The sequence below is a fragment of the Pseudopodoces humilis genome, chromosome 3 (genome assembly GCF_049639895.1).
Source record: "Pseudopodoces humilis isolate 2021_Gansu_Grassland_sample_001 chromosome 3, ASM4963989v1, whole genome shotgun sequence".
Lineage (NCBI taxonomy): Eukaryota > Metazoa > Chordata > Aves > Passeriformes > Paridae > Pseudopodoces > Pseudopodoces humilis.
This window is the reverse complement of record NC_142202.1, coordinates 22,002,600-22,029,500: the sequence shown is the minus strand read 5'-3', so window position 1 is coordinate 22,029,500 and position 26,901 is coordinate 22,002,600. Positions and strand designations below refer to the sequence as shown.

The 26,901-nt window shown below is 38.9% G+C and overlaps 1 protein-coding gene across 8 annotated transcripts; it reads left to right on the top strand.

Annotated features, from left to right (window-relative positions):
* The first annotated feature begins 199 nt into the window (after window positions 1–199).
* On the top strand, window positions 200–26,063 carry RCOR3 (REST corepressor 3). 8 transcript variants are annotated; one of them, XM_005523356.3, is made up of 12 exons: window positions 200–425; window positions 917–973; window positions 6,589–6,666; window positions 8,149–8,201; window positions 9,894–10,055; window positions 10,398–10,522; window positions 11,979–12,057; window positions 14,653–14,871; window positions 16,488–16,565; window positions 17,334–17,391; window positions 22,479–22,720; window positions 23,151–26,063. In XM_005523356.3, the coding sequence occupies exons 1-12, from the start codon at window positions 284–286 to the stop codon at window positions 23,493–23,495; spliced, it is 1,638 nt and encodes a 545-aa protein (XP_005523413.2). In that variant the 5' UTR covers window positions 200–283; the 3' UTR covers window positions 23,496–26,063. The 8 variants fall into 8 exon arrangements, with proteins under 8 accessions (XP_005523413.2, XP_014108414.2, XP_014108415.2 ...); XM_014252939.2 differs by having other exon boundaries at window positions 11,979–12,075; XM_088052642.1 differs by lacking the exon at window positions 200–425 and adding an exon at window positions 681–760 and having other exon boundaries at window positions 11,979–12,075.
* The last annotated feature ends 838 nt before the right edge of the window (window positions 26,064–26,901 follow it).

Here is a 26,901-nt window from a genome sequence, read left to right as displayed (position 1 = left end):
GGGAGAGCCCCGCGGCACGGCCGCGGTCCGGCATCGAGAGAAATCCTTCCTTCCTTCCTTCGGCCGCGCCGCCGGCGCTCCAGCACCGTCCCCGCCCCTCGGCGAGATCCGGCCGGGCCGGCGCGGAGGGATTCCCGGCGCCGGGGGAAGGGGGGGCGCGGCGGACGGGGGGAGGAGGTGCCCGAGGGGGGGGCGGGGGGGGGGCAACATGGCGGCTCCGTATTAACTTCCCCCCCCTCGGCCGGCAGCGCTGCCGCCGCTCTCCCCCGCTCCCAGCCCTGGCATGCCAGGCATGATGGAGAAGGGCGCGGGGCTCTTGGGGAGTAAGAGCCGGGCAGCCCCCAACGGCGCCAAGAGCAGCAGCCCCTCCAACGGGCACTACTCGGAGCCGGAGAGCGGCGGCGGCGACAGTGGCGACGAGCACGGTGCGGGCCTGGGGCCGCCCCGCCAGCGGCGGCAGGGGGGGGGGGGAGGGGGGGGGAGGGGCGCGGAGCCGGGCCGCCCCGCCCCCCCCTTCCCGGTGCCGGGCCTCCGCCGCTCAGCCCGTGCTGCGGCCGAGCCGCGGCCGCGCGTGTGCGGGGCGGGGGGCCGGGAGCGCGCGGCGCGGCCCCGCGGCTGCCCCCGCGGTACTTAACGATGGGGAGGGAGTGTCTCCCGGGAGCCGCCGCCGTCCCCATTGTTCCGCTGGAATAAACTCCCCCTTCCGCCTCCTCCTGCCCCCTCCTCGGCGGTCGTCGGGGCTTAATCCGCGGCGGCGGCGGTGGGCGGGGGGGTGGCGGGGGGAGGAGGTGGCTTATTCCGCACGGCCGCGGCGGGGGCCCCGCCAGCCCGCCCGCCCGCCGCACGGCGGGAGCCTGGGACGGCGCCCGGGGACGCTCCAGCCCTTAATTTCTCTTCCCCCCCCTTTGCCTTGCAGATGTAGGAATGAGGGTCGGAGCGGAATACCAGGCGCGCATTCCTGACTTCGAGCCCGGTAAATCGCTTTTCGGCTGTAACCTGACATCTCCAGAGGCGGGAGGGGTGGGCTCGCTGCCGGGGCGGGCTCGCCCGGCGCTCTCCGGCGGCGGCGGCCGCGGGGCTGTATTTATGGTGCTTTTGAGCCTTTGTGTCGGCGATCCGGTGCCGGCGGCGGGAGGCTTGGCCGGGGCAGCATCTGCGCTCCGGGGGCGGGGGGCGTCGCGGTGGGGGATTCTCACTTCGTTATCGGCTGCATTATGGGTATCCGGCGGGAGGCGGTGAAACAGAAAAAGCTTTATTATATTTTTTTTTTTCTCCGTGTTCTTAAACCGATAACCATAAAAAATATTTGACATGGGGTGATGGATGTCGGGCAAGGGTGGGAAGTGATGCGCCCTGCCGGAAGCGGAGCAGACCTGGCTGCGTGCTGGAGGCGCTGGGTGGAAGATGCGCTCGGTGGGAAACTCCTGCTCCTGGTTTTGTGTGCTGTAGTAGCCTCGCTGGCCCCGCCGTGGCAGGCTGAGCTGCTCTCCTCCGCCTTCCTCGCCCCCCCAGCCCCGCCCCGAGGAATATGGGTACGCTCGCATAGCCTGGTACTCAGCTTTAGCAAGTTAATTGCTAGAATGCTGCCGTGCCTTACTACACAGAGCAGAGAGACCACAGGAGCGTTCAGCAGTTCTGCTGTAGTGGTCAGATGAAGCCTGTCTACTTTCCTGCTCTCCAGGCAGGCTCCATGGGTATCAGATGATTTCTTACCGGAAGAGGATTGCTCTCACGGTGCCTCCCGAGGCTGGAGCGAGCCCCTCTGGATGGGCGCAAGTCCCCACCGGCCAAAGAAAACGCTGGGGGAAGGAAAGCGCGAGGGTGGGATTAAATGGATGCGTGATCTTGCCTTAAGGGAATGCCTTTCCCCTAGGAAGGAGCACGCAGTCTAGGTCTCTTTGTTAATAAGGCTAATTGTCTTCGCCTTTTACTTTTACATTGCTTACATAAAAATTATACACAGATAAAAATGATGGTTTCTAACCTGCAGCCTGGGTTTGCTTTTCCCACAGGCCACTTGAAGTAGAAAAACACCTAGTGTTTGTTTTTCTTTTGATTAAAAGAACTCTTCAGCCCTTGTAGGACAATTGAGGTTCTGTGGTTTTAATTTTGTAAACTGTATATGCAATAGTACCATTACATTAGTAACTACAGAACTAATTTTATGCTCTCATATAACAAGGCTTTTTAGAGCTTGTGTTTCTGGGGGATGGTATTCAATTAATGCCTCTTTCCCCAATAACTGGGATTAAAATATACTCACCCTATCAGTTTCCTTAATAATAGAAATGTTTCTTTAATAACTCCTGAGTTAGAGGCTTAATGTTTTATTATGAGGTATTATCCTTCTTGGTGTGTGTATTTTGCTTATTAGGGCGAGAAGGTCCTGATTTTTTTTTAACACCTAAGTCTTACAAGATAAATTAAAAAGTCCATCAAATTAAAAGTACGGCACTTACCAAGTTAACAGATTAGTTATCTGAAGAGCTACCAGCAAGATCTCATTCTTTCATCTCTTCGGTTTTTTGGTTGAGGTTTGTTTATTTTTTCTGATGAGTTTTGAGGCATAATTTCTTAGAGACAAGTGAGGAGAGACAAAAATCCTTGCTCTTACAGCTACATTTTGGTTACTTTTTTGTAGCAAGGTAATAATCTTTTTAGCTCTAGGTTGCATATATGGATATGGCACTATATTTGATTATCTTTAATTATGTTTCTTCTTGGAATTGTTCTAATGCTCTTTTTTGAGGGCTTATCAGATACTTTAGCGTGTGTGTTTATTCACAGTACTCTTGAATGCTGTTTTTTAAGCCCCTTGAAATAAATAGGTGGGAGAAGAGAATCAATGATGGATGAAAGTAGACATAACTTTAAGACACAAAGTCAGCCCTGATAAACCCACAGAATACTGAGTGGAATAATACCAGTCCTTGGGTTTCACTTAGCCTGACTTGAAAAATAGCCATAAGCAATGCTCTACAACAATACACTGAGGAACAAAATATTCATGATTAATGTGATGGCAGTAAACATTTTTTTTTTGTAAACTTAGTTTATGTATAAAACAAGATTATTTTTTTAAAGAAAAAGTGCAACTGTTTCTAAGTGGATTGTGGTTGGAAGCAACAATTATGAGAAGTTAATTTAAATATACTCTCTTGCCCCTCTCCACACCATATTCTTTTTACAAGCAAACTTTCAGATAGAGCTTAAGGGAAGTAGTGTTTTTAATTGTCACCAAATATTACAGTGATGAGAGTGATTTTGTCACTGTAAGAAACAATTTTAATAAGGAAACTTGGGATTTTTACTTTATCTAATTTACTGAGTTAACATACCATCTCTTGCACTCCAGATTTTTGTCTCCTCCTCCTGGTTTTCCTATAGTATTATATATTCTTGGTAAAAATTTTTCTGCTTGTACTTTCTGGCCCACCTAGAAATCCAGCAGGATACAAAACTATCCTTATATTGTGGGTTGTTTACATTCTTTTGAAAATCATGGTACAGAATGCACCACCCTGTCATGTCATCCACAGATAACTGCTTAGAGAAGTTTTATTCTATTCAGATTTAGACTTCACAATGGTTTTACTGTGAGTTTTTCTTTCTTAATGCTGAAATACTTAATTTTCCATTTACCCTCTCTTCAGGGATGGAGTTGGGGCTATCAAGAAGAATATTTTATACCATTTAAGGTCACTTAGGAACTAATTTCTCTGTATGTTTTTAACTTTTCTCTCTTCAGTCCTCTAATAGGAAAAGAGGCTCTGTTAAATTGAAATTGTTAAATGGTGTGGGGAAGCTTAGTCTTAAGCAGAGGAAGGTACATTTTGTGCTGGAAACCAACATACTTTTATATTGCCACGCTGCCCCACAATGCCCTCACTGTGTCTTGTATACACCTGGATGATCACTTCATTTTCAGTACCTGGGATCCTGTATAGAGCTGTACCAGCCATGTGTACCTAACTTCCAACATGAAGCTGCAATTTAGAGAGGGTCAGTTTGCTGCTATGATTTCCCTGTTCTGGAAGTGATGCAGAGTGCCTGTTGGTCATCTTCAGCTGGCTGCATTTCCTAACTGCTACTGGCAGAGGGGTGCAGCAGCTGAAGTACTTAAACCTCTTCCTCAGTGGCTTCAAGGTGTATTTTGGGGAGAGGGAGACTTGTCATTCTTCAAATGTAGCTCTTGGTCCTTCTCTTCCTTACTGCTTACAACTCTTCTAACACACTTTGGTTATCATGTTTGCAGGGTATTTCCAGCCCCCCTCCCTTGTATGCCTTGAGGTGTAACACAGCCACTCTGGGGGTTAGGGCTGTTTGCTTGAGTGCTTGGGGTACAAAGGACAGGCAGCAAGTTCTCAGGAGGGTAGGTCATGGTCCTGCATATGGGGATGGAGGGATCCCTGTCCTACAGCTAGGGACATCCCGTGCTGAGGACAAGGTGCCTTCCTTCCTTCAAGCTATACCTGTATGCACCTCATTATTCCTTTGTCATCCTGGCTTTTCTTTTGGCAGTGTGAAGGTGCCACCTGAGTGGAAGCAGATGTCTCATTCCTGCTGGAGACACAGCACTGCTTTGAAAAGGGAGGTTCTGGTGGTTGTTGCTTGTTTGTCACATGAGGGTGGCACCTCAGTAGGGTAGTGTGACCATATACATGGTCTCCTGCAGGCACAAGAACTCTGAAATGAATTTTTTTTTTCACTTTAGTACTTGAGTATTCACTACCTGATAATATCCACGATAGCCACTTGTCTGCAGGTATCTTAAGTTTAGACATTTTTCCTCATAACCTGAGATTCTAATATATTCTCTGGTGATCCTTCTTTCTCCTCATCTTTAATTAGAATGAAGTGCAGGATAGTGGTCATTTACTTGTGATAAAATCACAGTGTACAAGAGAAATGTTGTGCCTGTAACATGCCTTGCTCTTCATGAAGTATTGCATTCCTAATGACTAAAAATGTCATGCTTTTTGGTGCTAAAGTGGGATGTTACATTAAGGAGTTTGTTCTTGTATACCAAAAACCTTTCCGAGTTTAGTAGCTCTTATGCCTTGAAACGGGTACTTTATGAGTATATGTACATTCTTAACCTGTTATGGAGTTTATGCTGCATTGAGGTTATCTGCCTTTCACATCTCATTTTGGAGAGGTACAGGAATTTTTAGGTTTTCTAATTAAATGTTTTCAAGTTCACAGTTGTGATGGATCAAGATTGCAGAGATGATAGCAAATACAAAACGCTGCCAAACTGAAGGGGGAAGAGCAACAAAACATTGTACATAAAGGGAAAGCACTATACTGATCTTTTTTTCCAAAGCATTGGATTTGGTTTTTTGTTTGCTTCAAACAAGATTTAGAGCCTAAATAAAAAGTGTGTAAGCTTAAAATGGATTGAAAAGTTACTTGTTTCACTGAACAAAAAAAGCTTTTCTTCTCCAAGAAGGATGCAAAGAAAGTTCCTCTGAGGGTGATTACTCAGGGAATTCATACTGACATTAGATATAAATCCAATTGTTGAGCAATTTCTTAGCTAGAGAAACTTGAAAACAAATAGATTGTAAGGGGCCTTATGTTTTAGACTACATTTGTGAAATAGTAATGGAAAGTGACTCTGAATTAATGCTTTTACAGTATCAGGGAGTTTTCTTTTACAGCATGTTTTAAAAAGTCATATGCTCTGATTTAATGCTTCAGTGTTTACATCAGTATTACTCTGTCCTGATGGGTTAGATAATTTGTACTGCTTCCCTTGCTACATTGAGGTGGAGATAAACAAACCAAAACCAAAAGTTACTTATACATCTAACTGCTGTGCAATTTGCTTGGCTATGAATACTAAAATTGCAAAATTAGAGAAATCTAGAGAGAGATGAACAGAATGGTTTCTGGCATAGCTGTTAGTACAGTTTCTTGCTGAAAGGGATCAGTGGTGGTGACTGAATTCTAGCTCTTATCTATTTTTGTTTGTTTGTTTGAAGGAAGCCTAACTGACCACAGTAGGTCCTAGTAGTCCTATGATAGTGATAAATGTTAGAGTACTAATGGACAATCAAACTTCAGGAGAACAAAGTTGCATCCTTACCAACTTTATAGGGGGTGGATTTAGATATGAGAAAGCAATTCCATGCTATGGGGTGGTGAGGCACTGGCACAGGCTGCCCAGAGAAGCTGTGGACGCCCCATCCCTGGAAGTGTTCAAGGCCAGGCTGGATGGAGGTTTGAGCAACCTGGTCTAGTGGAAGGTGTCCCTGCCCATGGCAAGGGGGTTAGATACTAACTACTAGTTAGGATAGTACTACCAAACTAGATAGGATTCCTTCCAACTTAAGAAGTGCACTTCAGTGGTTTAATTGTGGTAATCAGGATACTGTCTAATATTTAGTTGAACATCCTAAGAATAGTGCTCAGATTCAGTCTTTTGATGTCTTAAGGAAATAATTTTGAATCAATTATTTTTTTTTTTTCCCTCTCCTTAGTAGCTGGACTTCTTACTGTGGTTGGCTTTTGCTAACTGTCACATAGTTGTTCTCTAGATCATAATTATTAAATAAATACTGAGAGTTACTTGTTTTCTTACAGGTGCCACAAAATACACTGATAAAGATAATGGAGGAATGCTTGTATGGTCTCCATATCATAATATTCCCGATGCCAAGTGTAAGTCGTTGCCTGCTTAGGAATTTGTGTGTTTAAGTAAACTAAATGTTTCTGGTGTGCCTGTTTGCTCTTTATTTTATGCACAGTGAAACTGCAAATAATTAAACACAAAGCTTCTCTTTTTCTTTATTTAGAGAACTCCAGGTAAAGGAAAGATGACCTTCTCTTATATTAGTAAAGTCTTTGTTTCAAGTCAAACTGCCTATTCTGTATTATCATCATCATTGCCTGTGTAACCTTTCGTTATTAATTAAAGAATAAAATATCTGAACACGAGGAACTTACTGCTTTAAATTTCTAGGAGAAGGAGTTGCAGTGGATGAATTTAGAAAAGATTTGTTGAGGCCTACTTCAAGGGAAAATTATTACTGCTGTCACAGAAGGAGAAAGCAAACATTTTTTCCCTTTAGAAGTGACCTGAAATACAGGAGTAATCTGACAAAATGTGATCAGTTATCTGTTTAATCTAGTTTAATACTGTGCTAGAAGTTCCCAACTATAATAGGGGAGTAAACTTTGAGGATGCAGCCATGAGAACCTCATCCCCTGGACAGTTTCTATCTAGTACCAGTAGTTAGAGATTTGTGTCCCTCTACATTTGAGGGAATGGCACCTTCAGCTACTGCAGAACAGTTAGAAATAAAATACAACTGTGATTGTTAAACACCTTTTTCATTCCTTTGAAGTATAATTAACTATTTGCTGCAACAGTGCATGGCAAGGATATCCATTGTCCATTTGAATAAGGTGGATATGATTATTTCCTTTTCCTGATCATACTTCCCTTCAACTATTTAGTTGCCACCTAATTTTGAGCTCTAGAAGGTGAATAGGAAGAGGGTTTAATTTAAAAATAAATAAGACAATTTCAAAATTAGGAAAAGTGTTTAACTGTAAGCTGGTTCTATTATTACTAAATATGATTTTTAAAATGTTATTCCTTAATTTCATTATCTAATTATTGAGTTTTCATGCTTTCTGTTGAAAACTGACTTTGTGTCATAGTTAAAATCCCTGTTGGTTAGCGAAAGCTATAGTAATCTTGAGAATATGCATAATCATTGATGTAGGATCTCCTTGCTTTAGTTTTCAACATGTTTGGGAATAAGAGCAGTAGAAGTAGTTCAATTTAAAACTAACCCAGGAAGGGATTCCAAAAAAGGCATAGCCTTTTAATAACCAGATAGTTTCTGCTTTAAATAAATAAATAACTTATGTGTATCTGTGGTTTTGTTGTAGTAAAAATGTGAAAGAAAGCAGAATTAGCTTGTGTAAAAAGTTTATAAAATTAAATGTTCCCTAATGGTCAGTGGGTTTATTTATTATTAATAAAGCTGTGAGTATATTTAACATTTTGGGGGACCTGGGACTATACAGTGTGTTAAAGCATGGAGAGACTCTTTTCCCATGTTAGATGGCTAATTCTGTCATAGAGCAGAACTAAAAGTATTAAAGAATAATTCTGACATTGCTTTGTTACAGTGGATGAATATATAGCAATAGCAAAGGAAAAACATGGATACAATGTGGAACAGGTAAGTGCTGTGGAATGAGAGTGCTCATTTAAAGGATTTTTTTTTAATATAAAACTATAACACAACTCTTTTATTTTTCCCCTTGATTACCATTAATTAACGCTGTTTCTCTTCAGGCACGGCAGCAAACACTGCAGTTAAATGGATCTGCATACAGTTGTGGTCTGGATTCTCTGCAAAAGATTGAGCTCTTTGTTTTCATGACATGCTCAGCTTGTAATGTGCACTTTTGAAAGGTTTGGTATGTTTCTTGATACACTGGGCATGTCATGCAATTGTGTGTGTATATTTAGCTAAAGAGTTTTGTAGGGAAGCAGCTTACAAATTAAAAGTTAAACATTAGAATGCAAATACAATACAATTTTGAACCATTAATTGGTAGGGATGGCACTGAAAAGGTTTATTTCATATTGAAAAAAAAAGCAAACTAACCTAAATTGAGTGGGATTTTTCAGAGGCAGGAGAACAGACTCAAATTTTAACTCTTGAAGGTAACAAATAAGTTCACTTTTTAGTTAACAAACTTTGGTCACCATTCCTTAAAAAGTAAGGATAAAACTTTGCTGGTCTGCATGTAGTTCTGTATCAAATTTCTTTATAAATTAACCAATCTATGTAAAAGTGAGTTTACGTATTGCAAAAAAAATATTTGCTGTACAATTGAAAAGAAGTTGTATGATCAAGTTTTGGAGGATGGAAGCTTGCTCATCAGCTGCTGTCTGACAAAGAGGCTGCCGATGTTAAAATGTTCAGAATATACCTGTGGTTTGGTGTTGCTTCTTTATGCCTTGACTTCTGTTAGGCAAGAGGAGGAACTGATGGCTCTCAAGTCTCCTGGAGATGGATTTCTAAAATAACTTCTGGTACAAAACATTTGTGGATTTCTCACAGTGGAACTGAAATTCTCTTTGCAAGAGGTGCTTGTCACTTGCCGTTCTAACAAGAGCAGAGGTTTGCTGTGTCCAGATTGTCAGAAGATGTGAAATCAGGGGGTTGGAGAGACACCTGGCAATTGTGTCTGCCTGCACTGTACGATTGAAACTGAGTGGGTTACATTGCCCAATTCCCATGCCCGAATCTTGGCATCAAATCTGCCAGTGATTCTCTGGCAGAAAGTCTAATGAACATAAAATTCTTTAAGAATACCGAGAAATTAAATGATATTAGAAAGTATATTTAAATTTCCATTCCTTATTAGGTTCACATGACGAAGTGGCCGTGCTGTTATTTGTGAATTGAAGAGTTGTAGAAAGACCACTCTCACTTTGAACTTTCAGACTTGCATTTTGGATGATCCTCTGGCTACTGAAAAGTATTTTTGTTTTCTTTTTTGAGAGGGCTGGTAATAAAGGCCTGTAAGGAACTGTGTAGGTGATATATGCCTGTAAAGTAAGAAAGCAGGTCAGATTTGAGCCCCTCAGCCTAGCTTGTGCTGCTCTAGAATTACTGCTGCCATGCCAACCTTAAATTGTCTGGCTTTCATACCATTAATAAAGTATAGATGTGCCTACTGTCTCCAAAGAGAATTTTGTAACCTATAGTAAATAGCCAATAAAATTGTAAATACATTTTGAGAAGGAATTCTGATAGTCAAATTTAATTTTGAACAAATAAATTGCCTGTTTTTATTTAACTTGTCTCAACGTTTTAGAAAATTGACTAAATCCAAAGAGGGACTATTTCTTTTCAAAGGCTCTCGGCATGTTGTTCTGGCATAAACACAATATTGAGAAGTCCCTTGCGGATCTCCCTAACTTCACTCCTTTCCCTGATGAATGGACAGTTGAAGATAAAGTCCTATTTGAACAAGCATTTAGCTTCCATGGAAAGAGCTTTCACAGGATCCAGCAAATGGTAAAGTAATATTTCAATCAGAAGCATTAAACAGCTCAGATGCATTAAGAACAAAGGCTCCTGTTGGGCTAAAATTTCATGTTGATTTCTGTGTAAAAGCTTCAGGAAGAGCCTTGAATATAAGATTTCATTTATTTTCCTCATGTCTCTTGGATATACAGCTTTTTAACTCTAATGAAAAGAATCCTTCTTCCCTTTTTTAAAAATATGAAATACATCCCTCATTTCAGTCTTATCAATGCATTTAAAGTATTGTTAAAAGATGGCTATAAACAGCAGAATTAGAAATCTGTGTGGAGTTTTAAATTTTGAAAGTGTTAATCTGTTGATTAATTCTTCTAGCTCCCAGACAAGACCATTGCAAGCCTTGTAAAATACTACTATTCTTGGAAAAAAACTCGCTCTAGGACAAGTTTGATGGATCGTCAGGCTCGTAAACTAGCTAATAGAAATAATCAAGGTGACAGGTGAGTTTTGTGTTCTTAAGTAGATAACCAAAGACTGAAATTTTCCTAAGTAGAGATGTGGAGTAATTTCTAGCTATTGTTTCAGTGAGAGCCATGTGTTTCAGGTTTGAGACCCCTGTTGTGATACCTCTGATTCTAGCAAGGGGTTTGGGACCTGTGCTTTAAGAACTTTATCACTCCAGTCTGTGTGAGTTGTAATAGGAGATGGGAGTGTTTTAATGGATAATTGTAAAAAAAAAAAAGGATTTAAATCCTGAAGTCTATTACTGTCTGTGCAGAAGAGTGTTTTTGTGGGTATGTGGGAGGGTTGGGATTCCTTTTTGTTTGAATTTTTTTAATTAATATGGAACTAAAACTGAAAGTTCAACCACTGTAAGAAGCTGAAGCAGTAAGAGAGCCTATGCATTGTTTTATAATAAAACTTTATATAAAATCTTTTTTTAGGAGACTTAGAAGTGCTATCAGTCAGAGAGAATTAGAGCTCAGAGTAGTTTTGTTGTCTTGCAAAGAAAGGAATAACATTTCTCACAGTTACTATGAAATTAAAATTTTACTGTGCTTGGTATACTTAATAATTAACTTGCACTTTTTAAAAGGTGATATGTGTTGCATGTGTAACTAACATAATCTATTTATGTTGGAAGTTGTAATTTTATATCTATAGAAAAGTGCATCACTGGGGCAAAAGGGGTATTTTTAATTATATGTTATTTTCAATAACTTATCTAAAGTTCATATGCTTATTTAGTGATTCTATTGCTGAAAAAATACAAGCTAAAGTTAGTTTGCTTTTAATATAGCAGTTTGGAGGAGTTTGGTAAGAACTAAAAAGTTTGTTCTTGCATTAATTTATTCAGAAATTATATTTTCAGAATGACTGGATTAGGCTCTGAATTGACTGTTCTCTTTTTAATCTTTTTTCTTTGATTTAACTCAGTAGATTTCATTTCCCTCCCCTAAACTGCTATATTTTAAGCACGTTGGTGAAAAAGCAGTCCCGTGTTTTCCCATCATATGTCCTATGCTCCCCACAGATTTCAGCAAGGGTTTATTCACCTGTTGTAGTGGTTTGAAAATTGCTCTATTAAAACTAATGGGGCAAATGGAAGGTTATTTCTAGCCTTGGTATATAGTTGGCCACATAAGTGTTCACACTGGCACAAGTGGTTGACTGGAAAAAAGGTGACACCAAAATTCTTGGCAGCAGTACCAGCATTGCTTAAAGTAACTTGGAAACTATGGTTTAGGATTGCTTGTTTATCCTAATAATTACTGGAATTTAATATAGGAAATCATGCTTGTAACAGCCATCTTTCGAAAACTACAAATAATTTTGAGATGCCATATACTCAGAATAGGTAAATTCAAGTAGATAAACTCTCTTATCTTGGTACATACTTACATTTGGGTTTAAAAAGTAAAATAGTGACAAGCTTTTTTTATAATCTGTCTTTAGCGATGATGATGTAGAAGAAGCTCATCCAATGGATGGAAATGATAGCGATTATGATCCCAAAAAAGAAGCCAAAAAGGAGGTAACAGATAACTTAATGGTGAATGTCAGTTTGTTTGTTTTCAGTGAATGTGTTACTGTGAAGAGTGAATTGTAGTATGGAGGTTTAGATGTCACCCTGCTGAACTCCCAGGGCATTTAAATAGTCAAGGTCTTGATGACTTCTCATTGAAACAAAATTGTATTCTATATTTTTGCCATTTTCTGGCTGTAAATGCCAGAAATGCAGAAATGTCTCATTACCTCCACTGTGTCCTGAGAGATCTTCAGTTTTTGAGATGTATCCTCTCACAACCTGATAAAACAGATTGTATTTGCCCTCCTTCAGTCTTATCAGTATGTTTACAGTTTTACTGGTTGTGAATTATTTGAATCAAAGTGTTTTCTTTGAATTTTAAAATTAAATTACGTTTTTCAAAGAACAACTTTTGTTGTTTGTTCAAAGCCACAGTGAGTTGATGCATTTTAACTAATATGTGGTTTTATTGAGATGCTTTCTGCTAATAAGTGTAGAGGAAAAACATTTTTGTCCTAATTGAGCACTTGGCTTTACCAATGACTGCTGTGTTCAGGGTATGTTCAATTTTTAGGCGTTTTTTGAGTTCTTGTTGTAAACATTAAGCTATCTATGAACAAGACAAGAAAAACACAAAGTGTGTGTTTGTTTCTTTGATCAACTTTAAGCATTTGTGATCTTCCTAAATCAGCCAGTTCATGCTTCTCAAGAGTGAGAGGAGAGGTTATACAAAACTTCAGCACTCCCATGAAGCAGTATCTAGAATGATGAATAAAACTATGCACTTTTCACAAAAATAATATTGAGTAAGAGACCAATAAGATTAGCTTCTGTTCTGAGCTTTGCAGTGACCTTCAATGTATCCCTTTATCTACTGGCCTTGGAGAAAAAAAAGGAAAATTATCCCTTTCAATGAAAGAGTTTGAGATTGCTTTTTTAACATGGGGATGTTTTGTAGTACTTGAAATGTCACATGGCCTGATAATGTACCTTTTTACTTTTATGTTGTGCTAACAATGTCCCTGCAATCTAATGACTGGCCTTAGCTGTGTCTAAATAGGGGCTGTTTTGCTCAATTTACTTGGTTATAGTTTGAAGCATGACATACAGTCCAGAATGCAAGTAGTTTATTGATAGACTTCTAGGAACAGGACAAATAGGTTTGTAGTTTCTGATGAGCTATTTGGATCTGCACAAGATAATTTTGTCATCTAATAGTTCTGGGAGGATTTGCGTACTTTCACTTCCTAAGCAAAATATAAACTGAGTAGGCTGTTTGAACACGCAGAGCAATGGAAACTTTCTGTTACCAGATAAAACAGATCTAACCTAAACTCTCTATCTTGGCAAGAAAAAATTGAGAGAGAATATTTTCACTTTAAATCCAGATTGAACACACAGGAACTTCAATTTCATACCAAAAGAGCAATGCAGAACCAAAACCCAAATAAGTATAAACAGGGCAGAAGTAAACTTAACCTTGAAATTTTTAAATGTCAAAACTGTAAGGCTCTACATCATTTTTCCAAGGAAGAACAGATATCTTAAGTGGCCTCTATGAAGTCTGTGAGCTGGATAAGATGTTGTATTAGCTGGGGAAGAGAATGTGGCACAAGGTCAAGTGTACTCAAACAAGACTGTTTGCTGCTCTGTACTACTACTACAGAAAATAATAATAATGATAATATTAATAATGGCTGCTGCATTTGGTTTTGCAGTCACTGTAATCAGATGACCACCTCCTCTTAAACAGGCATGGATGCCAGCAGGGACGAGCAGTAGGGAGCTGCTTGAAGTAGGGAAAAGACTGAATTCTTTCTGTTCTAGTACTAAGCATTGCTTTGAATTAGAAAACCCTTGCAGAGAAAGTAATTTTTGTATCTCTGCTCCTGGGCTATAGGGAAGCTACTCAGTTGCTCTGAGCAAGTCATATACATGTGGAGAAGTTATGCAGCAATCCCAACTGAAGACAAAGCTGAAATGTTTAGGTGTCCAAACATATCAAAACAAAGACTTCATTTCCTCTTTGCCATTCATTTCCTTTCCAAAGAAGCAAATAACAAAGGCTCATGCTATGACTGCAGGGGCATGTCCATACTTACTCTTCCAAGTCTCAAGTCAGCCCCTCCCTGTCCCCCCAAACACTGTAGAGTGCTGACAGCAGGGAGAAATGTCATTTTGCATTCTTGCCTGGCCTGGTTGACTTTGCAATTCTTCTTCTTTAATCTTTGCCCAAGATCAGAAATGTGTAGTCACTGATTATTTGTTTTAAAAACAAGATACATACATGTATATTATGTATCTTCTTTCACAATGTTCAGACTGGGATTTCCGTAACATTTACTGTATTTGTGGCTGTGTTAAAAAAAAGTTTTGAAAACTGAGCTTTCTTAGACTAATGCAGGCTTATCCAGCAGATGACTGGCATGTTCCATCAACTCCTCTGCGAGGCGTAGTTGGATGCTGTGTGTAAAGGAGGATGTTAGCTTAAGTTTTGTCATAAATATGACATTACAATGCTATCTGATACTTCATTATTTTTAGTAAAGTTGTACACAAGATACTGTTATTCTTTAATGATTTATTTCTTGTAAATTAAAGGGCAATAATGATCAGCCTGTTCAGACCAGCAAAATAGGTCTGGGTAGAAGAGAGTATCAGAGCTTGCAGCATCGCCACCATTCCCAGCGTTCCAAATGCCGTCCACCAAAAGGCATGTACCTGACCCAGGAAGATGTGATAGCTGTTTCCTGTAGTCCCAATGCAGCCAACACAATTCTTAGACAGCTGGATATGGAACTAATCTCGTTAAAGCGACAGGTACCATGGGTTATTAGTCTTGGGTTTTTTTTATTTCATCTCAGATTGTTCTGATTGTAATGGTTTTGAAGATTATCTGTGAAGATTCTGAAACTTCTTTAATGTGAGTCTTCCTCATTTTGTTCCACAGTTATCACCACAAATGCTGGACAGTAGCTGTTCTTCAGTTTTTGGTTTTTTACATTCATCTGCTCTTTTGGATAAAATGAAGCAAGATGACTTTTTACTTATGAAAAAAAGGGTAGCATTAAAATAGTGCTACAGATTTGGGGACAGGAAAAATCAAAAGTCACATTTGATTTGAATTTTTTTTTACTTTGTTAGAAGTGTTTGTTTGAAAAGTGAAAATGAGACCAATGGAGCAGAGGAAGTTACATTTATTATGCTTTGAATTGTAGCTGGTTTCCTGGATGTCCTTTCCCACATAGTGTGAAAGTATGGGAGGCTTGTGGAAATCATGGACCTAGTTATTTCTCTGTTTGAATTGATACATTTTCTACTTCTTATTAAATTTAGAAAAGCTTTTTAGTCTCCACCTTTAAGAGGAAAATTGCCTGCATCCTTTGCATGAAGAAATTAAATTTTGGCATTTAAAGTTGAAACATGTAATTATTCAGCTTCTCAGTAGTTATGTGCATGCTTGCTTTCTAGGAGCGATGGGGCTGCAGAGCCAAGGCTTATCTTCTGGAATTTTTGCCTCCTTATAGAGCTGCCATGTGGCAAAATCATGGAGTGAATAAAGAATTTTTTCATGGGGTTTTTGCTCCCTTATGTTCTTTTACAGGAGAAATAAGCTTCTTTCTGTCACAGCAGGAGTCTGGGTCTAAATAGCATAGGTGGGTTTCACTCTTTAGCCTAAGTGTAGGTGAGTTACAGCCTTGAGGTTGTGTTTCTCTTTTTTTTTTTTTTTTTTTCTTGCAGGGATGCAGCCTTTGGAATCTCCCACTGAGTTGTCTGCTTTTGTGTCCATACTTAAGAACCCTTGTAATAGCTGTGCACCATAGTATGCAAAACTATTTTCTTACCTGTTGCCTTATGTGCATCAATGTCAGATTTAAGTGGTTCATAGACATGTATATGTACAATTTTGAAGGTTTATCCTTTTTATAAACTAAGAAATATTTAAAATCATTTTAATAATTCCCCTTAAAGAAAATCAGAATGATCTCAGGTCAATAAAAAGCATCTGTCAGAAGGAACTAACTGGAAACATCTCCTGAATTTATTTTTTTTAGAAGGAAGAAGTTAATGAATTAATATATGCAATACATCTCGCATCTCTAAGAATGAAATTTTGTGTCTAGGATATTCTTAATTCTTCAAGAATCTATGCATCCTTATAAAAATTACTTGTTATAAGCAGCTTTTAATATTCTTTCAGACAAACTGTTCTTTTGAAAGACTGGCTTAATTTTTTTTCTCCATAGTAAACTGTGATGTGTTTTGTTTTGGTTTTTTTAAGTTTTTTTGAAACAGTTAAAAGTAGTGAAGCCTTAAACCATAATATTTCTCTTTCTAACTTAGGAGGTACACTTGTGGCAATCCTAGTGAAGATAAATGTGTAAAGTGACCAACTTTCTTTGTGGAGCTGATTAACTTTGTTGTTTTTGACCAAGGTTCAAAATGCTAAGCAAGTAAACAGTGCACTTAAACAGAAAATGGAAGGCGGGATTGAAGAATTCAAACCTCCTGAGGTAAATCAAAATAAACACTGAAAGTTGTGGCCTTGCACTTACATTGGTAGGAAGCTGCAGAAATGTGTTTTGCTTCAACAGCAGCAACTTAAAAAGGATCCATTAAATTACATGTAGTGGGGAGTCTAGATTCTTTAAAAGAAGTTGGTGGTTGGCTTTTTTTTATGGCACCTGGTTGAAAAAAGAAGCAGAAAAAACTGAAATGTCGTGTCTGTTTACAACAATAGGAAGCTGAAATTGGGCCCTGATACATGGGGGCTTTTTGAATTAAAAACAGGTAATGTAGATTGCCAGTAATAAATGGTGTTCTGTGTGAAAATATGACTATATATACACTTTGGCATCTAAAATGAATGATCTATTACTACTGAAGTTCTGTTTTTGCTTGTTTTAAAGGTTTGGATATGAAACATAATATGAATGCAAAATCCTCTAAACACCAAGACCAAATAGTTTAGATAAATGTTACTATAAGTTGAAATTCTGTCTGCATAAAGATCATTAGTTTGTGCATAAGTTATTATACAGTTGATGCTAAAAACTGCAATAAAACAGAGGAAAAACTGCTGGCATAGTTTTATGCTCCAATCCGTAAACACTATTTCCTCTGCATGAAAACAATCTTGAGCTGCAAATTTATGGTTTATAGGGAAGAGGTTTTTACCTATTTTGCAAGATGTAGTGCACGTAAAACACATTGATGCTCAGATATTTTGCAGCTGTTGAAACAATTTAATGATCTTTGTGCCTTTTTTCTAATTTTACTAGTCTAATCAGAAAATCAATGCCCGTTGGACCACAGAAGAGCAGCTTCTTGCAGTACAAGGTATGTTAATAGTAGCAGCAAGTTGAAATCTGATGTAAAGGATTTGAAGAGTTGCTTAGGCTTATATTTGTATTTCCCTCTAATGCAAAGCTAAACTTTATCTGGTCACCAAGAAAGCAGCAAAACTGTTGAGAATATTTAAGGCATTTATTCAAACAATGCAACACTAGGCTTTCTGTTACCCATGTTAAATTTCAAAGAGAAAAGCTAAGCAGGATTTAACAACTGTATTAGTACCAGTAAGTCTCTTCAATCATCTGCTAAATCACTTTACATGAATTTCTCTAATGTGGAAGACTAGAGCAATAGTTAAAGTAATAAAATATGAAGCATTTAAGACATCTCTAGTATTCTAAAGTAGGAAAAATCAGAAGTAAATCTGCTTTGCCGTTTCTATTCTCTGTTCATGAGAGAATAATGGCCTTTAGACCCATTAGGCCTTTTAACGGTCTGAAGCTAGATATGGATGCTTGACTATCAGTCTTACTGGGCTAAAAACCCAGCATCTTCTGGCAGGTTATTCATACAGCTAACTTGCATTTATTTAATTTACATGAAAGAAAACTGACTCTTGTATTAGCATGCACTGCCAAACCATGGAACATGGACAGGAAATATCTGGAGATACTGTCTTGAAGGCATATATTAACTCACTTATGTGGATCATCTTTTAAAAAGATAATAGTTTGGTTATAACTATCTGCTTTATTCCTCTGTATTCTTCACCTTGAAAATGAGATACTGAGTTTTAGTATAAAACATTCAATGGATCAGGATATCGGTGTACAGTTGATTGGTATGCCATATCTGGAACTTACTTATTAGTCAGATGACTGAACCTAAAGCTAGGTTATTTTGAAGTATGGTTGGAAATGCAGAAAGACACGGTGTCTTAAATCATGCCTTTCAACTTACATGCCTCAGGCTTGGATTTGCATCTCCAAACTGTCCTCTGTCCTATGTTCATTCTCTCACTATTGCTAAATACCTCAGTATTTTGTTCCCAGATGCAACTGAAGGAGATGCCTCTCTGATATGGTAGTCTAGTAAGTAGAAGGCTTGCTGGAAGAGTGGGGAAAATCCAGAGTCATTGTGCCTGCCTTAGAATGAAAGGATTCAAACCATCTTGACTTTTCATAGTTTAGTTATTGGAGTTCTCACTAAGCAACAGTTTGGGAAGTGGTGAGAATACATTCAGTTTTCATTAAGCTATGGCACTCTGACAAGACAAATAAACTAGAGCCTGAGCAAAAGAGCGTGAGGGTTGGTGGTGACTCCTTGGAGAGGAAATCTAGTCTTCTGGTCTCTAGGGATGGTTCTATGTTTTATAAAGGTAGTCAGCCTTAAGGGTGGGGTGAGAAATCAGGCCTTCTGGAAGAAATCTCTTCATTGACATGTGCAGTCTTACATGTATTGTTCCCTCTGCGGTCCCCTTTCCTTGGCACTATATAAAATGGAGATGAGAGAACCCTAATGACAAGAACAAAGCGTTCTAATTATCCCTCCCTTACTTACTGCTTGCTCTCCCTCCTGGAATGAGAGTGCTGTAGATATTAACCTCCAATCCCTCAGGCTAAGGACCCTGATTTCTTGCTTCAAAGCAATTGTTTGAGGTAGTAGACTCTAGGTATGAGGGAGCCATTCCTGACTGTTTTTAGTGTTTTTCCTGACTGTTTTTAGAAGGCATCCACAGTTGCTCTACTAAAAGCTTCTATAATGTGCATTAGGCATGGACTTGCAAGTTGACTTGAACATTGGGACATTTAGTTTGTACACTTGAAAATGGAATTATTTTATTAAATGTGTTGGTATATTTTGGTGTATGCTTGTAGTAATTTTACAGAAATCATAAGCATTAAACAGGTAGGTGGTACACGATCTGTTCACTTGAATTTGAACAATAAATCTAACCATGGAAATTGTAAATATAATCTGCAGTAATGTAATTTTGGTACTGTTTTTAGTAAACATGAAGAAACATATTATCTGTAGGCTAATCTTAAGGGATTGCCAGTAACTATGGAAGAGGTAATGAGAAAATTTGTCTTAAAATAGAGCTGTGTGTAATCTTAAAAGCAGTCTGTGTGCTTGCAATGGGGTTGTGGACTCAGATTTATGATCTCTGAGTCAATATATTTGCAGTATAATTTATCAGGTAACAGTGCAGCTTTGAATAGTTGTTGAATGTAATGGACTAGTTCATCAGTTAGTGTTCTCAAATTACAAACTTTTATGTACAGAAATGTATAAACACAGTCATATTTTCAAACTAACATCTTGGCCTTGAAAATGTAATTGCAAAAATGTTTTAACATTTGTTCAAGACAACAAAATTTGCATTGAAGAGTAGCACATGACTTTCATGGCATTACAGGGAAAAACAGCTGGGAAAATCAGAATCTAACTCTACATAAGATAGTTGCCAGGAGCACTGTAATCCCATCACAGTGGAACTGCAGCTCCCGTTAACTATTTCTGCCTCGTTGTGATGCTGTATCATATTGCTTTGCACCCTGATTAATATTGTGTTTGCTGTGCTGTACAACATTAAGCAGTGTAAACAGCATCAAAGTTGCATTTATGAGCTTCTCCAAGAGAGACATTTGAGATGAATTGCTGTAATCAAGAGCATGCACGTGTTCCAGTGTACCTTTGCAGCTGGGTGAAGTTCTGAAGAGCTTGAAGGATTCCTGTGAGCTGGGCTGCTTTCAAATGAGCTGGGAGAAAACCATTCATACATGTGAAGTGAGGCTGTGCAGTCACCCTTTTTGAGCTTCACCTTCATCAGCTTAATGAAATTATTTTTATTGAATAGGGATTGAACAGGTGAGAAATAATTTGGGGGTGTTTAGCACTGAATTTGTATAAGGATGCCTAAGTAATATGCACCAGTTTGACAGGGATGGTGGCTTGGCAACAGCTCTTAGAGATATGCCATCACCTTATACATCAAAGTTTCATAAAGACACAGTGAATTTTCTCTATTTCTTACATGGCTTGAAAGACTTTTAATACATCATTGTGATAGAGTGGTAGTAATAACATTGAAAATAATCCAAAATGAATAAGTGCTGTGTGTAGCTGAATTAAGGAAATTTTATTTAGATTTATTTTTTAAGAGTTGGGTTCTCAGTGAAGGCAAGAACACCTTGTTTTCAAGCAGTTTGCTTGGAAATAGGCTTTAAGACCTTTTTTTGACAACCTGAGTTGAAGATAACCAGCAGGCTCAATTGTTTTGCAGATTAAGGGAGGAAAGAAGTGTAGCCAGCATAGTAACAGAAAAGGCTGAAACCACTAAAAGTCTATATTAGTTTTCTAATAGAAATGTGCTTTGTTCTGCTGGGCGCCTTGTTCACTTGATTAATTGTACCAGATGTTTAGATATATTGCAATGGACATTTCATGTTCATTATAGATCAGTAAGGGTGGTAATGGTAGGGCAGACAAAGAATATTAAAATACTGGAGGCAATGTTCGTGGGTACACCCAGCTTTTAAGGAGTATAGCTGATACCTTGTACAGCTGATAAAGCACAGAGCCAAAGCCCTGTCTTTCCTTTGCCTGGATCCATGCCCTCCCACGTGGCTCTGAAATCTTTCCAAGGTCCCTGCAATCCGAAGGGTTGTATTCTTTTGTACACCCCAGAAAAAGACACTAAATAATGTAGCTGGGTTCTTGACAGCTGAAACATCAGCTTCAGCTACAGAATTTGTTACTGTCCTGGAGGTGAACTTTTCTTTTAAATTGCAGGGAGCGTGCATTACCACATCAGAAGCACCTAATAAGGAGGAAAGTAGAAAGGAGAGGAGCAGAACAAACTGAAGGTCACACTCTTCACAATTAAGTTGAAAAGGAACATAGCTTTCAGTTTGAAACAACTCTCTTTCTGAACACTTTGCTTCATTTTCTGAAGTGAGGCATGAAATCAGGCATAAATTTCTTTTCCTGTAATGAGAAAGAGTGCCTGTCCTCTAAGAACTGTAATATGTTCCAAATGAGTTTAACTATCAGGAGCTTCACAGAAGAAGTCAAATTGTAATTTGCTCACGCATAACTGACAGGAAAAAAAAAAAACAGTTCTGTTTATTCACTCTGGAACAAAATTGGTTTATTCCTTCAAGTCTCCAAGCTTTTTGACACTTGTAATTAAAAATATACTTTGTGTAGCTAAAAGCTGTGTTTTAGGAGGTGGGAGAGGTTGAGGATTTTTTTTCCTTAAGCAGGAGAAATCATACCCTAAATATAACAGAATCAATATACTTTTTATTATAATTCAAATTTTAAGTTAAAAACTATGGAATGTTGCACTCAGGTTTTTTTGTTATATGCAGATATAATTTTAGAAGTATTTAAAATGTGTTGGGATTTTCTCTTGAAATGCTCATAAACAAAAGTGACTACTGATGTCAGTACAAAAATTAATTAAAAGAACAATGCAAAGATCACCTGTCATGCTGCTTATCAGAAGGGGATTTAATCAAATTTGCCAGTTGCTCTCTGTAGCCTGAGTAGAGCATGTCACAAGTGCAGGAATGAGCAGTATATTGTGATACTGCTGAACTCAGGCCTCCTGTTCTGCCCTCTGCCACTCCTACCCCACTGGCTGTGGGAAAGAACCATCTGCATGCAGCTGGTGTGGAGGGAACCTGTAGGAGCTATCAGTGTTTGTCACTTGATATTTCTAGCATTTTATTCTGTTTACAGCCATTCACACACGCTCAGTCACCCTTCCTCCCCTCTTGGGCTGGTCTTGGGCTTCTGCCCTTTTTGTGAACACGCTGAAAGATTCACTGTGTTTGTCAGAGGCTAGATCTCTGTGGTTTGAGGTTGAGAGGGTCGGTGAGTAAGCCAGGATTTTTTAAGAATGGGTAATGACTTTTTAATAAAGTTCTTGATTTGTATGTTGATAGCTGTGCTATTAAAAATTACTTTGTTTTAATGGAAATGGAGGCCTTCTTCTAATTGAGAAGTTCTCCTAATTAGCGAGTCCTCCGTTTGCAGGTCCCATAGGTTCTCTCTATAAATACATCACACGTAGCTGTGTCTGACTGATTCTTCACAGCTATGTTATTTACTTTGCCTTCCAGGTGTCCGAAAATATGGTAAAGATTTTCAAGCTATTGCAGATGTAATTGGCAACAAGACTGTTGGCCAAGTGAAGAACTTCTTTGTAAACTACAGGCGTCGGTTTAACTTAGAGGAGGTATTGCAGGAATGGGAAGCGGAACAAGGAACCCTGGCTTCTAATGGTGATGCTTCTGCTTTAGGGGAGGACACAAAAAATACTTCTAATGTGCCATCAGGAAAGAGCACTGATGAAGAAGATGAGGTGTGTTTTGTGTACCAGAAATAAGTAAGCATGGGTTGAGGAACAGCATTTTATGTAGTGATAAAATATAAGGTTAACTGGTGTGGAGTGGCAAACCGCATTCTAAAGAATGATGATGAGCTTGCATAGAACTTCAGCCAATGTCGTTAACCAGCTGGGAGCAGGACTGCACCTTTGATAATGACGATCACGTTACTGTTTTAGTATTAAAATACACTTCTTGTTCTAGAAGAAGACTTGCTTCATAAATATTTTTAGTTCTGCTGTCTTATAATGTTTTTGGTTGGTGATTTCTTTTCAGTAACTTCTCAGTTCTTTGGTTTTATTTTTTTAAATGCTGTTTCCTGTGTAGTGGCCAGTGGCAGCCCAACTGCATCACGTCCTGGCCGGGATGGCTGTTCACGCAGTCTTGTCTTTGTCCTTTGTGCAGGCACAAAGCACTCCGGCCACTCAGTGTTTAGGCCCTTCACCTCCAGCACAGGCATCTGCTCCAGCACCTGCCACTCCCATGGCAACTTTAAATCAGCCGCCCCCGTTACTTCGTCCAGCACTTCCCGCTGCTCCTGCTCTGCACCGCCAGCCTCCGCCGCTCCAGCAGCAGGCGCGCTTCATTCAGCCGCGGCCGACCCTAAACCAGCCTCCTCCCCCGCTCATCCGCCCAGCTAATTCCATGCCTCCTCGTCTCAACCCCCGGCCCGTGCTGACCGCGGGCAGTGGCCAGCAGCCACCCTCGCTCATCGGAATTCAGACAGAATCTCAGTCCACTCTGCACTGAAGAAATAAAAGCAGAATTATGCTAACTCCCACATTTGAAAAAATGTACCAATGTACTTTTTTTTTTTCCAAATAATGAAGGGGAGAAAAGAGCAAGCCTTCACAGGTATCAGACCAGTTTTCCGGAGGAGCAAGCTAAGAACTAGAAAACAGAATGACGTCAATGACCACCTGTATAAAAATATTTTTATGCCGAAGACTTGTACAGCAGAGTAATGCCTACGCTGCAACCCTCCTCTGTATGAATAACTGTTGAAGGAAGTAACTTCTTAAATGAATAAATGTTCAACACACCAAGATTTTGTTTAACTGATTTTTACTCTATTTATTTTATTACAGTTCTTTATAGTCAAGCATCTAATTACAGGAAGGTGGTCTGGCAAATCTAGAAATAGATAATATTGTAGGAGACTTAAATGTAGTGTTGAGCTTTTTTGTGTGTGTGAATTTTTAATTTTTTTTTTTTTTACCTTTTAGTGAAAGAAAATAATGGCTTTAGGTTCAGAATGTTTGGCCCTGTTTAGATAACAGTAGAAGCATTTCACACACTTGTAAAATGTAGGTTCTCTCTTCATGTTTTCCCCAGAACATCTTAGCTTGTTTTAAAAGGTAATGGCTTATTAAGTGCTCCTCTTTCAGAGTATTCTGAAGACTCAGTGAGCTATTGTACCAAATTTATTAAATCTCATGTGTGTTCTACTCATGGAATTTAACTGGAAGCAGGAGTCCAGTTTCTTGCTGCTGGGCAGGATAGAGTGGCAGCCCACCCAGGGCAATGACAGGAGCAGAACCGTCTAGCAAGAAGCATTAATTTAATTTGTTATTCCTCTAATTCTTCTAATGGAAGCACAGTAAAATTCCATTCCTCTGAGAATGACTGCAATTCATGTATGCTAGATCACTGATACCTTGCTTGAGCATTAATGAGGGAAGTGTAGAGGCTGGTGGTATTGGTAGAGTATCATGAGAGTAGTTACCTGCTGCCAACCCAGTCTTAAGTGTTTGTCTCTTGACTCTTACTATATTTCTGGTAAAGTTGATTACATGAGTTGAGGGGGAAGGATGAGGGTGTTTGTTTATATTATTGACTCAGTAAAATCTGCATTTAGATATTAATATTGCTTCCAAATTATAGGAGTTTGAAAGAAACTCATTTTACTGCATTCTCATCTGAAACCTTGATTGATGCCCAGCAGTGTTTTGGGGTGTGGGGTTTTTTTTGTTTTGTTTTGTTTTTTTGCAAAAGCAGGTGCCTCTACCCTCCAAGTAAATAAACCAGGCTCCAAATACGAGTAGCACTGTTTGAAACTGTGTGATCTGAATTAAGCTATTGAAAAATATGTTCTTGATTATGTAATAATATTCATGTTGAGTGTCATACTATTTGGAAAGGTTTTTTTGCTTTTAGCTGAAATGGTGTCTAAGTCTTTTTAACTCCATTTTGTTATTAACTAGTTTTGCCCTTTACTAAAATGAGACTTTTTATGCAAATGGGATGCGCTATCCCTAGCTGTTTTTTTTCCCACAGATAAATTGGGTGGTCTAATGATCAGTTTACCAGGTCCTTTTTTTATGTGCAAAGGGAAGTTCTTGTACAATCAGATTCTATTTCATTTGAAAATCTAGTGTTAAAGTTTGATAGTTGTAAGCTGGATTGCAGTTAAAATGTTGACCTTTATGTTTTAGTTCTTCATTTTAAAATATTCTCAGCTCAAACTTCAGAGTTTTTTCTTTCAGGTCACTCACTGGTGTGCTGAGTTGTCGTACAAAAGGTCTTTTTTACAAATTTGCTTTCACATCAGAGTAGGTGCTTAGCCTCTATGTGAGCATCAGATGACTCTCAGTCTAAGTAAAGCAGAATTTTAAAACAAGCACCAAGGAATTCTTGGTCATGGAAACTTGTGTTCTGGGCGTCACAAGTCCTTAATGTGCCCTTACCAGCTACACACAAATCTGGCTGCTCTCTGGTCTTTAAAACCAATACAAAACCAAGATGGTACATTTTTACAGTGTAATTGTTAACAGTGCTAAGATTCATCTTCAGGGTTTTGGGTTTTATTGTTTGGGTTTTTTGGGGGGTTTTTTGTTGTTTGTTTGCTTGTTTTTTACTTTCAAGCATTGAGTCTCCCAGGTGTGTGTATTGTACATCTGCTAATTTTTGTCTTGTCTCTTGTCGATAGACTTCAGTAGGCAGAATGTTGGGTGTTACAGTACAGTTGGCCACCACCAACTGCTATGAAACTGTTCAGTACATTGTAATTCCATTTAATCTTGTTTAAATATTCTATAACTGGGCAAAGGTGCTGTATTTGAAGGGGGGAGGGAGGGTCAGAGGTAGGTAGGGTAGTATTTCTTAATTTACCTACACTGTAGCACACAGTAGGGAACTCCTAGCATTTGTAGTACTAAATAAGTATGTACATAGCAAAATGTCTTTATTGTGTGCTTTGCAGAATATGTGCATACAGTTTGCACGTCCTGTTTTGGGGGGTAGGGTTTGTTTTAAGCAGTGTTTGCCTGGAGAGTGATATGCTTGCTGCTTAATCAAAGGATTAAAGTTTCAAAGAAATCTGTGTCTTCTATTTTTATGTACCTTGTAATGGTGTAATATGTTAGGGCCCTTATACTGTGATTCTCTTCTAAATTCATTTATATTTTTTTAAGAATTAGAAATAAAATTATACAATGGTGTTGATTTCAGCGGGAAATTTCTTTTGCCATATCTAGTCTCCTGTTTTGTAATGTAGTAATGAACTCTGACTTCAAGGTTGGCTTAATTTTGTCACTTTAAAAAATGTACAATGTTTGCACACTAACGTTTGGCAGAGAACGTGTATTCTACATTGTTCAAAGCTAATGTAACTCTACAGCTTTTTGTACAGTTTATTTTAGTTAATAAAGCAAAACGGTACTAAAAAAATTACATTTTACAAATGCAAGGCATAATTGGAACATGTATTCAAGAAACAACACTTGCAAAATATGGATGTACAAGAACTATCAGATTTAATTGTTGCACTTTAAATCAGAATGGGTATGAAGTTGAGCAGGTATTTCTGCATTTAATAAAACAATCACTAAACATTGCACATCATAGTAAAGCAGTTTAATTTGTTGCTCCTGAGTGAAAGGAATTAAGGACAAAAGTACCTAAGTTTTTTCTCATTCTTAAGAGTGTTGGGATTTTTGTTTACTCTGGAAACCTCACAATGCATCAAGAACAGAACACAAACCAGTAGCTTACAGATACACAAACCAGTAGCTTACAGGGAGTTTGTGTATGGATAGAGATGAATTGCAGAGTTTAGGATGAAGGTTACTTCACACTGTGTTGTGCCTCTTTATAGCAAAAGAGAGGAATATACTGAATTTACAGCTGAGGCCAGGCAGAAATGTGATTGTCAGGC